At 38.5% G+C, this 16,748-nt stretch overlaps 1 protein-coding gene across 1 annotated transcript in view; it reads right to left on the reverse strand.

The window, feature by feature from the left end:
- Positions 1–2,574: 2,574 nt before the first annotated feature.
- Positions 2,575–16,748, reverse strand: part of LOC141784928 (uncharacterized) — a 34,586-nt gene continuing 20,412 nt past the window's right edge. Inside the window, exon 9 of the mRNA XM_074662902.1 lies at positions 2,575–3,868. Within this exon, the coding sequence (XP_074519003.1) occupies positions 3,701–3,868 (168 nt within the window). The 3' untranslated portion in view covers positions 2,575–3,700. The remainder of the gene's footprint in view (positions 3,869–16,748) is intronic.

Here is a 16,748-nt window from a genome sequence, read left to right on the forward strand (position 1 = left end):
ATGGAGCTTCAGGTTGGTCAGGGGCGTCAAACGGCGGCTGGCTCTGTGGAGGTGTTGCAGGGGGCCTCCTTCATGACTGAGGGCCCTGGTCTGTGTGGGAATGACTGGGTTTTTCAACAGGACAACGCTGCAGGTCACAATGGGCGCCTGACAAAGGACTTCTTCCAGAGGAATCAGCTCACTCTTTGGACCATCCTGATGTTCCCCTGATCTAAATCACTCTGACAACATTTGGGGATGGATGGAGAGGGACGTTTACAGAAATGGACATCAGGTCCAGACAGTGGATCATCCTCCATGAAGACATCTTCACCACTTGGAGCAACGTTAACACTGAGTCCTTTTTTTCAAACTTTTATTTCTATTTTAGGGGGTTAGGGGGCTTCACTTTTTTTTTTTTTTTTTTGTAAGCTATGGTCTTAAACTATTGATCAGCTGATGAACAGCATATTTCACTTTAATTGTTGTTTTCAATAAATTACTTTTTTTTTTTTCTCCTCACTCCCATTTCTTGTTTTTTTGCATTATAAAACTCTACTTAGAACCTTTTTAAAGGTAGAGTCTGCTGCAAGATTTTCCTAAAAAAAAAAAGAAATTAAAAAAAAATGTCAGCTTTTACTGGAATAATTCCTCTCAATCATCACTCACTCCTGGGCCTCTATACATGTGTGCCAGTGTCTGTGTCAGCCCCACCCGCTTCCCTCTGCCTGTATGTTCATGTTTTAGGTTGTATCAGAACACTTCTTGGCGAAGACTAAGCATGGTTACATCAGCCAGTCACAGAACACCCAGTGTGCAAGTGACTTTGCACGTTGATGATCGGGAGTGGAAGCTAATCTGAGCAGCTATGATAGTGGATGTAGCACGGAGGAAGAAAAACACAACAAAAGTGAAACAAGACTCCAAACAGCAAAAGCTTTTTCCTAAACGAGGGTGAAGCTTGGCCCAACTTTCACTTGGTTTCAGGAACTTTGAGAGTAGCACAGGACAAAGATTATGTGAGTTAGCTTTCTGCTAGCCAGATTTGTATCAAATACTCGTAATTAGCTTGTGCTAACATGCTAAGTCTGGTGCACAGCTCTCGAGTCTCTCCCATGTAGACTTTTATACAGGTGTGTTTTGTCTTTAAGCTATACTTAGGGAGTAAGTATAGCTTAGTGCCAACACAAAAACTAGCATGGTGATACCCCACATGGGGAGCTTATACAGTAATGTTTGACACATTAGCTTGTTAGTTCCCCGTACTAGTTTTAAGACCCGGGGAGACCGAGCCTTTGAGTCTGTTGCACCTAGATGGTGGAACGCTCTCCCCCAGACTCTGAGGGATGCTACATCCATTGCTAATTTCAAAAAGCAACTTAAAACCCACCTGTTCAGGCAAGCGTTCCTTGACCATGTTGAATAATTTGCTGATCATGATCTTTTATGAATCTGTGTTTTTCTCTGTGGTTTTCTATTTGTTTGTGGAAACGACTAATGTTTTAATTCTGTGAAGCACTTTGTGAGTTTTCTCTGTGAAAGGTGCCATATAAATAAACACTATTATTGTTAGCATAGCTGCAAAAATGTGACCATGTGAGCATGTTTGACTCAAGGCACCACTGCAAATCAGGTGGATCTTTTTGGTAAAATTCAAGTACTTTAATTTAAAGATGCTGCGATATGTAGCAGTCTAATGCTGTTTTTGCTATGCTAGGCACAAGGTTCTAGAGAGAAATTTCAAAGAAAAATGTCTTTTTAGATTAAACACTTTGATAAAATTGAAGCTTGTTGAGCTGACAGTTTAGAAGTTGAAAGTGATGTCCATAACTGTGACTGACTTTTTTAAAATACATACAGTTTTGTTTTTCTCCAGTTGTTTCTGAAGGCGGGTTGTTTCTAATAGATTCTTCTCCTATGGTAAATACAGGTTTAAAGTTACTTTTGTAGTGAAATCTTATCTGACAAATAAAATAGGCTTATATCTGTGACAAAAATAGAGTTACAGGTGTATTGACACGCCAAGGGCCAAAACCTGTAGTTCCACTCTCTGGACTTATAAGCTGAAAATAACTCCCACATGGTCAGAACACCTCACAGTAGGTTACATGGTCCATTTGTTTACTGATAATAAAGAAATACATGATTCTACTGCAGTATAGATCCACTCTGAGTCAATATCCGGGAGGATTTCCATTTTCACAGAACCCTCATTGATTCAGTTCCAGAGGAATTGCAGCCGGGATCAGTTTACCTTGTTACCTTGTCACACGGTGTTCTGGTCTGATCTCCATGTGCATTTCCGCTCTGCTTCTCCTCCTTCCCTCCCTCCACTACGCTGCCCAACAGAGCCCACATTGTGTGCCCGTGACCACTCATCCCTTGCTAATATCCAGTCTTTTACCTTGCTGGGGATGTGCTACCTGCTTTGAAAGGGCAGAGAGAGCTGTTGATGGGTGTCCATCCATCCATCTCTGACTGAAGCTTTGAGGAACGTCGGGAGCAAAACCTGGAATTTTGAGGATTAGTTGCACATGTGGAGAAACTCAGGAGGAGCCATCATTAAGAGGTGTAATTATTTTATTAGGAGACCAGGTAGTACAAAGACACTGAAAAATAAAAACACATGAATTAAACCATGCTGAAGTCAATCCACTGGAGAGTATGGATACAGTCATGATCCTTACATCAGCTTGAAAGTGCTTAAAGTTTCAAAAAGACACAAAATCCTCAACTACTTATAAAAATTACATGTAAAAACATCCACAAAACACATCTCATGCTAATTTTTCTGATATTTGTCAAGTGTTGTGGAGAAAAATGTTCCTGAAGACTCTTAAAGAATGAGGTTTGAATATGAGAGGACAATAAATCTGTCAAAAACACTAAAAAAGTCGAGCCCTGTCGACTGAGATCTGTAAACAACCAGAGTCTAAAAATGTGCTCGTACTTATTGCAAACACAGCCCCGATTAAACACCAACCCCCTCAGGTAAAAGAGTAAAACAGAGGTTTGAAAACGTGAGGAGCTTGAGTACAGTGTAATGATGTTTCAGGTAGAGAGATGCCATGTGAAAAGATACCATCGACACAGAGAGCTCCTTATATTGCATTAGCTGAAGGCACTGATATCTTAATGGAAATAACTTCATTTTAGCCACTACCAGGCACAGCAAATACAATTGCTAGCTGTTAGCGCAGCCGTGCGAGCCCAGTAACTGATGGAGAGTGACTCAGACACGGTTATGAATGGTTGCTGGTGGCTGCACCCGAGCTCTCCTGAATATGTTATCGTCTCCTCTGTGCGCTGGAGCATATTAATAAAGCACCTTACAGTTAGAGCGTCTAAACACACTGTAAATCACTGAACCTGCACACACCGCAACACGCCGAGCTCTTATTATGCTAGAGACTGCCCGTTTTTAACCGCCACAATTAACACATTAAACACTCCAAGCCTGAACTGATGTGGCACAATCAACTGGTGTAATGATTAATTAATGGCTGGGGTAAAGTGTGGGCCAGCCCTAGAAATTCAAAACAAGAGAAAGTTAATCAGGCTAATTGTGAGGAAGCATCTTCATTAGCATAATATTTCCACTGGAGATCAGAACATCAGGAACTGGATCGTTCCTCGTTTCTGGTGTTAAAATACCAACACTGACACATTAAAAGGCACTTTCTTTATATCAACAGACACGTGCTGTGATGGCTTTAAGTGATCATATGCTGAGTGTGATACTGTGTACGCTGCTGGCTGGGACTTTGGTGTCCACCTCCTCCCCGCTGACCCTGAAGACCACAGAGGTGTTGGAGGGGATGGTGGTGGTGGCGTTGAGGGATTTACCCAGCCAGCCCTGAGAGCCACGCTTGAACATTTTGACGGTTACCTGCAGAGAAAGAACGACACAGGAAGAACAGGTTAGTATGATGTTAAATTAAGAGAGGATAAAAAAACAACAAGGTGATTTTGTGGTTGTGTATCTGACATCTGGCTGGTGATAAACACCACAACTTTCACATCCTGCCTTTGAGCCCAAGATTATTTTAGATTGAACACTGAGAAAAAAAGTCTGCAGCCAAGGTGTTGAAAACTTGTTAGTGAAATTTTCCTAACATCTATTTAAAAATGATGACTCAAAGTCATTTTTTGGACCAGACTCCGCCGTGAAATCTGCGACTGTCACAAATCCCACATTCACTCACACATCCAAATGGTTTTGCTTGTATTGTGCCAGCAAGTATCACTGAAACGTAAGACCTCATGGTCACATCCTGAGTACTGAGCATGCTCAGCTGAGTTTTCTTTTTACCTTTTTTTGTTGGTAATGTTACATTTCCTTTACTTTTGAAGTTTGAAGCTTCTCACTAACATCACACAGCCTATGATGCACCATGTTTCTAGTCATGCTGAAATTTTCTGATTTCGGCGACAACTGAAAAGGTGCTTAAAAAATATGCTGTCATAAATAAATAATGTCTAATTTTCTTAAAAATTAAAATAAACAATTCATACTGATGGGAAATTAAGTGGTTTTCTGACGTCTTTATGCCTTCACTTCATTGCAGTTTATTGAAAAGTGATTGAAATTAAAACTTAATTTTTTTCAACCACTTTTTTACATTTACATCCTGGTTAGTGCTGAATGAGTCCACACAAATTATCAGCTGTTTTCTTTTTTTGTTTAATTTATTTATTTATACATTTATGGATTTACTTCTAGTATTCATCTGATCTTTTAAACTTAAACTAATTTTTATTTTTTTTATTGCATTTTACCTTCTAACTTGACTTATTTCATTGGTCTTACTGGATAAATTTTGTTTTATTTCTAAGTTTTTATGAGTACCACCACCCTTTATCCTTTAGTCTTTCATTCTTTTTTACCCTTTTCTCTTTTTTTCTTTTGTCCCTGTTCTTTTGTGAGACACTGTGAGCTGCATGCCTGACTGTAAGAAAATACAGGTTGGATTTGAGGACATTTGTATCGTTTGTATCGGTCTACTTTGCACCCTGAAAAATTAAATATGATGACATGTAGCTGAAAGAAAGATACACCAGCTTCTAATTTGTCAGATAACTTTATTTTTTTTAAACATGAATCTTAAAATAAGAGGCACAAAGCAGTTTTGATTCGACCTAAAAAGCAGAATAAACATTTCTTCTTGCCAAATTTACCTTAAATTAAAAAACAGACCCAGAGTATGTAGATTATTATGACAAATGATCATCAACACCATAAATGTAAGCTCCAACTTCCTGGAACTACATGAAATTTTCTGAAATCAATAAAAACACAAACACGCAACAACTGATTCATTTCCTCTTAGTCGTCCAGTTGTGCAGTTTTTCATGTGGCCGAATGTTTAACGTGATGAAATGAATCAGTTGTCCCCTCTGAGTAAGACAGCACATCCACAGAAATAGCCTTCAAAAAGCCGTCACATTTTTTTGTACCACGCAGAAAAAAAAATTGTGCAACTCTTTGTTCCACGTTGATCCAAGCGTCGGTCTGAATCCGAATAAATATTAAATTAACCTTGTTTTCAATGTGAGCTGTTTTAATTCCCCTCCACACCTTGAATGGAGTCATAGCTCTCTTGATTCTATGTAGGTTGTAGGGCATAATACGCTTTAACACGACATCAAAACTGCCTGTTCTGTTTGAGCCTGACAATGGAAGCCTTAACTAGATTTAGACATGCAGGTAATTGAACCACATCCATTTCAAAAAGAATGCCTCGCTGCATCTCTTGTTTGGCTGCATTTACAGGGGATAACAGAATATTACAGTGCCTTTTCACAGTTCCATTTTCTTTCACTTTAGCATTAGGCAATTTTTCAATTATTATTTTTTTTTCCATGTTCTTTCATCCCGGCTCTCCATAATGTCTGGGCCTTTTAGTTAATGGTAGCGACAGTCAGAGCCCAGTATATCGGCTCTTGTCCATTTTGCAGGTCATTGTGGAAGCCCAATAGGCCTTTTATTACGCCGACATCAAAAGGCAGATAAGCATTAGAGGTGGGGAAAATACCCTGCACTAGATATGTTCCCTCTTTCCTTTGTCTGCTATTGAAAGTGATCATTTTAATAGTGAAGAGGTTGCTGAGCTTTGGGGCTGATGGGAAGTGCGACACCCCTGACAGCCTGCGAATATGAGCAAGTCGATAACACAACACGAGCACACAGCGCACCCTCAGCACCTGCACGCTCTCGCTGCTAACCTAATTATCTGCAACAAAGGCTGCCGTGGTTTCAGACACACATCCTTCCACCATTTACTTACTTATTACTGTGCATTAAAACAGGGAGAAAGAGGGAGAAGGTGGGGGTGGAAAAAAACGCAACAATTGTGTCTTATATTGCAGCCTTGGCCGAATGCCACATGGCTTGTATTACAATAGCATCAGACACTTCAGAATGAGTGTCTATTAATTTGGGATGCATGAAAAAATAACTTCATGACAGCTGGTGGCAGAGAGACGCAAAGACCCACACAAAGACATCAGAGAGGATTATTCTAACCCATCAGGGCCACATGTGATGCTTTGTGATCAACAATTAACTCATTTAATGGAGCTAGAGGTGAGGGGTCCGTCTTTACGACTCAAGCTCCTGTTTTCACCTCCACAGAGGAAAATAAATATGAACTAAACTATTTTAGTATCATCAGATAGTAGCCCAGGAAGCTTTAAAATAATAATAATCTACATCTCAGCTCCTCGATTATGACTTCCTTTATTTCCTGTTCATGTTAAATGCTTGATTCTGATTGGTCAAACCCAATAACAACATAATTACAACACATGACACCTGGGACTCATTGTATCAAATCAATCTGCCGAAAAGAGTCGGGCATATTTCATCTCTGCCTGTTGACACTGTGGCAAAAAAGCTAATTGATGTTAGCATTCTATATCTAAAAACACTTTGTTAAAGGAGTTTATTTAGCCGTACATTCTACACTCTACGGCTGCAACTAATGATTATATCTGATGACGACTAATCTGTCATTTGTCTCTTGGATTAGTTGATAAATCATTTTGTGTATTTACTTGATTTAGACTTTGTTTTACCTCAGTTGCTACCTCAGTGTGCACACCTGTTATATTCAACTTGTGTAACTCAACCCATGATGATGCATGTTGACGTAATTTCTCTTTCATTTCAAAGTCAAATAATGAAACAGACGACTCAGCAGATTTCATTCTAAATAATATAACTAAAAATAGTGTTGCACTAACAACACCAACATAAGTTTATCAGTTATTGTTAGCTGTCTAAAACACAAAGTCTCAATTACTACGAGTATAAAAAAATCTATGAGGTATTAACCCTTTAGACCCCATAGTTCTTGTTTTATATGGAAGCTTTAACAGTCAGTTTGAATATTTTTGTTAATTCACTTTGAAGTATGTTTTCAGTATTTCCACAGAGAGCTTCTTAATAAAACTTTGATAAGTAAATATTTGTATGTTAGGAGCTTTAAATATTTTTCCTACAGCACCTCATATCTGTGACCAACATCTGCTGAACGTGCTTGCCTAGTTTTAATTGGATTTACCCCTGCAAGTTAGGTCCCTGCCTCTGATTGGTCAGCTCTGTTAAAACATGAAAGTGGTAGATGTGATAGATGTGGAGAAGAAGAAGATGTAAATGTAAAACATGTTTTTTATGTCATGTAGCAAATAAAATAGGAAACAAGAAAGTTAGAAGAATATAGAAGAAAACAAATAGTATTCAATAGTGAAATGTTAAATAAACCAACAGAGGACACGATCACGAGATCTGGTATTTGAGTTTTTGAGACATTCAACATTATTTAGAAGAATATGATTTTTTATTTTTTCCCCACTTAAGAATACATAGGTACCTATGCTAATCTGTCAGGCTATGTAGTCATTATTCCAGACCAGAGAGTGGCAGCCATGTACTGAAATCCTTTGCTACCGTCATTAAAAGAAAAAAAGAGAAGAATGTCCTCACTTTTAAAAAGTTATGGAAGTTTTGACAATAGTTTGTGACTCAAATCCTGAGAAACTGTCTACAACGGAGAGCGGAGAGATGTGAGTGAACTTTTATTTGCAATGCAAGGGCCACAGGGTGCCTGGTCTTTTATTTCACTGTAGGAAAACAACATTAGTGTCCACTATTAAAATTTTGTAGATGAATTTTTCAAGTCGGCGTAATCGATTGTCTTATCATTGCATCCCTGCACTCTACATGGGTAAACACTGGTGCAAAGAAGCTAATTTACGTTAGCATTCCAGGGTGGTTTTCACTGTAGTATGAAAAATAATTTACCTTAGTATTCTAAATGGTTAAAAACACTGAAGCAATAGTGATAGTTTCCATCTCAGGCTGCACGAGGAGGTCTTGCTCACCCTGTCAGGATTCTAATTTACACGATAACCTTTATACTGGACGTCATACTTTACATTTCAGCCCTCTTGTACAATTTGGAACCAGAAATTCCAAATTATTTCTTTTGAACCCTTTCCATGCAAATAATCAAAATAAGTGAAATTCACTGCTGCGTGTATCATCAATGTTTGATAATACAGAGAGGAAGTGCTAGACCGTTATTAGTTTTAATTCAAAGAAGGAAGTTCTGTGTGGTCTAGACAGCCTGCCTGCCAGGTGTTGTGTCAGGTACAGGATCTGTCACTGCTTGTTATCCACTTGAGGCAAGTGTCTACTGTATCTAAATTACAGTGAAGAACAAAGTGTACAAGAGCCTCAGCGATGTCATTCTGAGTGCAACCTGCATCCTACGCCTCAAAAAGAACAGACTCTAGATTAAAGGATCAAACGTTACAAAAATAAAGTGACTGTGTGAGACAGTCCTGACTAATCGCAGCACAGACAGGCCTGAATGTGTGGGGTTAACACTTCACGGTGAGCGCTGGACCCTTGGGGCTAAGGTTGGGTGTCAGACAAAGGACTGAGAGCTCACCTAACGTTGTCTACCTCTGATCCACCTCTCACTTTCTGTGTCAGGGGGAGTCGTGTGAATGACATCACTCCTCACATTTCAACGAGACAAACTCTGTCGCTTCTTATTTACCGTCTGCGAATAGTCATAAATCCTGTCTCTGGTTCACTGTCGACCTTCTAACCTCTTAAACTCAAGAAGACGGCTCACTCACAAAACCCATCTCCACACAAAAAAGGCTGATTGTGATCTCGCTGGTTTCCTTTTCCTCTACCTGGAGGGACTTCACTGGCACAGATTTCCACCTGTTCTTAAAACTGAAATCTGGAAATTCAAAAATTATTTAAAAACTTAACCAACTTCTTCCTGAAAATGTGATTGTTTGTAGTTCAAGGTCTGACTGCTCTGACAAACATGACTAATGTGAGGATCTGTGTAATTGCACTGAGACGTGTCACCACCTGTGTGTATTGCCATTCACAAAGTTCAGATTCTCCCCCTGATAAAGTCAAAGGATCCCGGTGGGGTACCCGTCAGAGAGGCCTGTTACCTGGAGCCATGGGTGCAGTGTTTCAGGTGAACTCTGAGTGAGCGTAACGCCACACCAGCTTCAGACGGCGGGCTCTTTGTTCCTCACCGTGTCTTAGCAGACGCACACATGAGGAAGAACAGTGAGAAACGCACCTCTGGCACAGCTAGCGTCTTTGTAAACAAGCCAAATGTGATTAAACAGGAGCAGAAAGAGGTTCGCTGCTGCAGCGTCTGGGTTTAACAAGGCAATTAGGTGAACAGTGTGTGGTTTGGCGTGCTGGATGAATAAATCAACAACCTGTTGAATCAGGGTGTGAATAACTGGATCATCAGCTGCTCCTTTCATTCAGATTTTTAAATGTTGCTGTGCAGATGACGATCTGCTTCACCAATGGGACTGATCAGATTTAGATACAGCTGTTCAGATCTCCTTAAATTCATACAACTACAGTTATTCTCCTACAGCCGACAGAAAGCAGAAACATTTTTTTTACTCTAGTATCACTCTTTGATCAGAGACACAAAGTGAGGATGTGACTTTTTTCTCAAAATACAAAAAAAAAAAAAGTTTAATCATTAAATATGATTCTTTTTAAAAAGTAGAAATAAGTATTAAGCCTTTAAAGGGTAAGTGACTGTTTTTGGTAGTCCCCTAAGTGAGATAAAAAATATGTGGGCTGTAAGCATAGATCACCTTTCGTCACAGTACACGTTGTTGTGGCCATAGACCAATTAGCAGAAACCTGGAACAGGTCCAACTTCCTCTTTTCTCTGAAGGCAGAAAAAAGCTAAAGTGCAGCTCCACTCCCAGAACATTAATGGTCGTAACACCAAAACTAACCATGATGAGTTGATGATAGTTACACATTTTAGAGTTGAAAGTTTTGCTAAGTCATAACGTGAGTGTTGCTTCTGGAGATCATAGTAAAATGGACAAAATTGTGGCACAAAAAAATGTGACACGCCCTCTTCTGGTGAAAACTGGTCAGTCCAGTTATGGACTTGTGTCCTATACTTATAACAAGCACTTTTTTATTTTTTATTTTTTACAGACAATAAAACTTTAAAAAAATATTTTTTTAATGTTGGGTTATGTTTTTCAGTCACTCTAAAGTCATTCAGCTAGAATTTAAACTTGCTTCAAGAAATTTTGAAGCTATGAATAGTGAGTACGAGCGATTTTTGTCACTTTGTTGTTTGTTGGTTGAATGTTGCTAAAGTGATGTACTCATGTTCTGAAATGCTCAGTTGGACTGAGATCAGACTAAGCATTGCTCGATTGACACGCCTAGCTAATGCGATTGCTAATAGACAATGGTTGGATTCAGCAGGACTCAGTTCGCCCTCAGTGTTCATTTAGAAGAGGAAGTAGATGACCATGAGAAATAGAGTCACTGTGCTTTAACACGACAAACACCATGGCATATACACAGATAAAAACAGAGACCTAAAACTGCATTTAACTCAGCAATTGTAGAGTGTTGCTTCCTCTTCGGGTAAAATGAAACTAGTTCGACATGAACACAGCTTCGCTGATCAAAAAAGGACACAGCGCCACCCATTGAAGCAGAGTAAGACATTTTCAGCTAGAAGTCTGATTCTCTTCTCTTAGTGTATTTGCACAAAAGGCTAGACCCCTCGCTGTGACTTTACAATGGAGCTATGATCTTAGTTGCACCACTGCGTGTATGTAGATGCACAGACTTCTACAGACCACCGTGGGATTGGCTCGGAACAAAACGGTAAAACTCTAGCCCTCATTATATTATATTATATTTATACATTCACTTTTTTTTTACCCCAAAGGGGAAAGGAATCAAAATTGGTAACTTTGTTGACTTTTATTTTCTACATGAAAATGACAAACATTGAAAAATGTCACTGAGGCAATCAGGTATTATTATGTCCTAAACAAAAAAACTCAGATTGAAATCATGAAGTATTTCAACTAGTGTCCTATAGTTCAGCAACTTCTAGGTCAGAGTACAGGCACCAAGATTACATCCAGGCTTTGTAAATTGATTGAATCCTGAAAAAAAAAAAATAGGAAAAATTGTTTTTCAGGTTTCTTGAAATAAAAAAAATTGAAAACCAGAAACTAAACAAGAAAACTTTAGCTCCCCCTATTGGTGCATTGATTTTTGTATTTTAATAACTTAAAATAAGACATTTTCTGGACTTTCTGACTGTGGCTCAAACACTTTCTCTGATTTAAGTTTTTACAATTTGTATTAAAAATCTAGACTAAATTAAGTTGAATATTTGATTTGATAAAGATGTATGACATTTTATTGCCAGTCAAAATAAAAGATGACTGAAATAATGTACAGGATGGGAAGGGTTTAATAAGTGCATGTTTCAATTATTTCTTGATATATATTTTCTGATTTATATCATTACATGAGCTCTGATGTAAACCTAAAATCTCAGTAAAACTCCTGATCAGAGTATCTAATCACTCACAGTATAAGCCACATTGTACTGATTTACTTTGGATTGCAAACTCTTAAAATGAGTTAGGCTCTTGTTTTGTTGTCAGCGTGTGTGGTAATAAGCTAATGAGATGTTCAGACCTGAAATCAGACTGACACACTCATGCTGTAATATTCATGTTTTTTGCAGGTTCCAGATGTTACCTTTCATTAAGATGCTCAAACTCTTCTTTGGTGATGTAACCGTCTGCATCAGTAACTATGTTTGTCTGAAGTCATGAGCGTTAAAGACGGCTGGTGAAGTTCTGAATAGCTACATCTCTGCGTCTAACCAACCTGCCTGAGCTAGCAGGAAGCCATTAGACCCTCTGCTATAACCATTTACTTCCATTCACCCAGCTCTGACTTTATTTCCAGCCACATAAGTGCATTTTCTGCGAGAGCTTTAAAATATGAATCCCCCTCCTCTTTCTCCTCAATGGGTCTGGTCGTCTGGCTGACTTGAGAGGGCACAATCTATGACTGATTTAATTTGCTCTTTACAAACATCTCTAACAGCATTACCCCCCCGAGCATACACTGACTGCCCCCATCTGACTCCATTAAGTCCCAAATCAGGTTTAAAGACCATATTGATGCCGACCGTTATTAAGGGTGATTATCAAAACAACAGACAATGGGCCAAAGTGTCTGTTAACTAGTTTATCCATAATTTCACATAACTGTAACAGATGGCAGTGCTGTCAATTACAAACTGGATCTGCTGCACGCGCTCTGTCTGGACATGCAGCATATTAGGCTTCACATTAAAAGAGCGATAGCGTGCTCACAGGTGGTCACAGGAAATGGACCGAGCGCAGTAAATACACTAGGATAATAAAAGTCAAACAGAGGGATTCACTGAGAATCTGCCTTTCTTAGCTGGTATTTCTGCCGTTTCGTTCAGTCAGACGTAAAAAATCCCGATGCTGCCGACGAGTCCACTTCAGCACCTTTATTCTCCTCAATTAACGAGAATGGCTTTTGAAACTGTAATTAAGTGTCTCTGCTCCACTCGGCCTCTTCATTATTCATGAATCCCTATTGATCATATCTCGCTGCCTATACTGTGGGGATCACTGTAATATCCTGTATCCCAAAAACAAATAGACCAGCTCCCCCTCAGATAAAATTAACATCTTGGCTTGTGACCAAAGAAAGTTTTCTTTAAATCCAGCGTCTGCTGCCAAAGTGGACGATGCCAGAGAATCATTAACAGGACCAAACTTCTGGATGATGCCTATAGATGTTGTCTTATCTGGGTATTAAAAATGCCAGTGTAAAAGTCTGGGCAGTATTTCAGTATCATCAGTAACTGAGTTTTAGTGGAGCCTACTGTTTCAATACGATCGTCATAATGGCTGCAACTAACTGTTTATCTTATTAGAGATTAATCCGTCTATTGTTGCTTAATTAACTGAAATATGTGTCTCTTAAATGTCAGAAAACAAGGACTGGAAGTTTGAAGACCCAAAACTCAAGCCATCAAAATATCACTTTTATCCAAGTGACAGGCAAGAGAGCAAAGTTAGGTCTTATACATGAAAAAAAAGCTAAACGTTATGCTGATGACACCATTCTTTACTCCTGTGCTCTTTGTTTTCAGTTGCAGCCAATTGTGAGCTGGTCCTCATTGGGTTAACGCTCCCCTAACTTGACTTGATTCTTGTCTCCTATTTTCCAAACCATCTACTTCATACTACATGTGACAGTAGTGTAGTAGACGGTTTGGAAACTGCCTACTGCTTTTCAATGAAGTATGTAGTATGACTGTTCTGTTGGGTCTGTTTTGTAATATGCTAAACTGTTTCTCAGTTTTCGGAGAGAAGACCTACAGCTTAAGGATTTACTCATTTATTTATTTCTAATGTCAACATCAACCATGGGCAGATGTTGACATTTGAGTTACGAATATGTAAAGAGACTAACAGATGAAGCACTTTATATCGATCAGTGCGGAAGATACAGGAACAATACAACAACAGACAAGTTGAATTAAAGGTCAAGAACTTGCATATATTAATAAATAAGTTCTTGACCTTTAATTTAACTAATAGTAAGAAGATAGAATATTTATATATGATAGAAAAAAAAGTTAGATTTTAGATTCATTTAGAAAAACAACTAGTTCAGGCAGAGGTTGAAAATTCCTGCTTTTATAGATAAATAAAAAAGTAGAAAAGGCATAAAATGTGTTTTTATCTGTGGCTAAGAATCATCACACTTGATTCTTTAACGTTCACCAAAATTTAAAAAAAAATTAATCTGGAACAAATCGACTTTTTATTTTTACAGCTGATGGAAAACTGCTTCCGTCTAACTCACATAGGCTATGGTTTAAAAAAAAAAGTTAACAAGGTTTATTCATTTATTTTCATTTTTTAATGAATGTCGTAGAAGAACACATCTCTTTTCTTTTTCACAGACTGTCAAACATTATGACTCATTCCAGTAGGTGGCAGTGTTTCACCTAAACCTGAATGGCATACTGAATTTTGGTCAAATCAGTAAGCACCGCCATTGTTGTAGACAATATGAAAAATCTCAAAACCAGAATAAATAAAATTTCTGCCATTACACCGATTTAGTTTCAGGGAAACTAAATTTTACACAAAAAATCATATGATGATTAAAGAATGATTTTTAGATGGTTATGAAAAAGACTGATATTAATACTGAGGTCTCTTTATGTTCTAAATAACCAAATTTAACCTTTATAATAATTTTTTTTTACTTCTTTATATTTGTTTTTAATGTTTTAAACTACTGTAGAGGATAGGTGCTAGTTGTGTCTAACTGAATACTGCTGTAATGGCTACTTTCTATATTTTTTTCACAGCAAAAAAATGTTTAACAGTAATTCGTTTGATAGCTGACGAAAAGCAGGGGATGGGTTTTTGTTTAGAGAATGACTTCTTCACTCCTTGAACAAAAAATGCAAAGACAGATGAGGTACAACTTTGTCCACAGGGGGCGCCAACATCATCATAAATGAGGAGATCTTCACAGGAGCTTTATTTCTAATGCATTTGATCGTTTTCAACCAAGCTTTCTATTAATAATAAAAACTCTTCACATTAATTGCCAGTTTGAACACTAATTGACTTTTTTCATATTACCTCGTTGCAGAAAAATGTTTTTTAATTATGTCTACAATAAAAGCCAGACCTCTCTCTATGCCTCATTTAGCTGTTGTTATACAATATAACAGTATTAATCACAGAGAGTAACTGCCTGTGGGTGTCCACAGCTCATTCCACATTCAAAGAAATTATTTTGTAATGAATATTAATGGCTTGAAGCTTTATTTTAAACATGTATTCAAATTTACAGAAACTCAATCTCCACCTGTGTTAAGTAGGAATGTGTAAAACATGAACTCTACGGGTTGATGTTTAACTAAATTAACAAAAGAGCATGTGAAGAGCCCTCCACAGTGACTGCTATTGCATGCTGGGTGATGAATTTGGAGGAAACACATTGAGTCATCCTCAAATTGACGGATGCAGAATCTCTCCACGGGACTCTTCACAGCGGCTTAGTGCTGGAGTGAAAAAATAGATTTTTATCAAGTTTAATCACACGCTATTACAAGGCAGCTTTTATCATTGCCTTCCACTGTGTAAGTGCCGGTGTCTTCACTAGTTCATTACCAACACTTGTGATTCTGCAGCACTCTTCTGATGTGTAATTGCATGGTTAGCTTTCCTCTGTAGCTTCCTACACACACTTGGGTGGAAATTATTTCCAATTCCAGTTTCCTTTTCAAGAGTGATGCTGCAATTACAGGAATCTGAACATTCTGGTAATTTCCCCACAATTTTCAATTTGGCTGAAAAAAAAAAGGCTGTGTGATGGATGAAACTTTCTTTCTAGGAAATTCCTCTTAAAACTTTCTTTGAATCTCATCCATGGGATAGAAATGATTCAAAAAGTTTGAGAGTGAAAACAGGAAACTCTAGTTTGATGTGTTGGATTTTTTTGTTGATTTTTGTTTGGAAAAACACATTTTTGAGCCCGTGGACAAAAAAGCATCATTCTTATCATTTTCTTTTTTGCCAAAGCGACATTTTCCCCTCTCTGAGCAGGATTCTGCTCTATTTCATAATGTTTTTATGACTGTTTCATAATTAATAGAAATAGGCTCTGCATATATTTTCTTTAAATGGCTCTCTACTTTCTTCTCTGGACAAAAAGAGGCCAAAAAGCCACTGTGTCTGCCACTATTATCTATTTAGGCAGCAGAATTTGCAGGCTTTGTAAATGGCCAGCGCCTGTCCTTTTGTGAGCCTCCATTCATTATCACCACAAAGCGGTTGATGTCTCCCCTCTCTGCCTTTTCTACGCTAAGCGCAAGGCACACCAGCCCTGTCCATTACAGGCCCATGATGCGTGCAGCCTGGGAGACGGCCAAACGAAGAGGAATGTCACCGCAGAGTTAAATTAACAAGCTTGAATCTGTGTGGAATCTGCAGCCAATCACAGAGACGAGACGTAGCTCCGGTAACTGAGGGCTGATTATTTGTTTGCGGAGATGTTGTTGGTGAATTTGCAGAGCAGCGGGGCGGGCGGGTGGGTGGGTGGGGTGGAGGCTTGGCAGGTTGTGTTGCTTCTGTTAATCAGCTGATGGGCTGATGTAGAGGAGTAACATCTCAGCTATGCAATTAGCAGACGCTATATGTTGAAACATGTGGGCTGCATCATCGCAAAGACTTCACCAAACAGTCACATTTAAGGAAAGGAGACAACATGAAGATGAATCACATCAGCTACCTTTGCTCAAAATCATGACATGAAGAGATCTCCCTTTACACACACACTCACACACACA

This window comes from Halichoeres trimaculatus, unplaced genomic scaffold (genome assembly GCF_033239565.1).
Source record: "Halichoeres trimaculatus isolate MK-OKI-2021-1 unplaced genomic scaffold, fHalTri1.1 fHalTri1_scaffold_23, whole genome shotgun sequence".
NCBI lineage: Eukaryota > Metazoa > Chordata > Actinopteri > Labriformes > Labridae > Halichoeres > Halichoeres trimaculatus.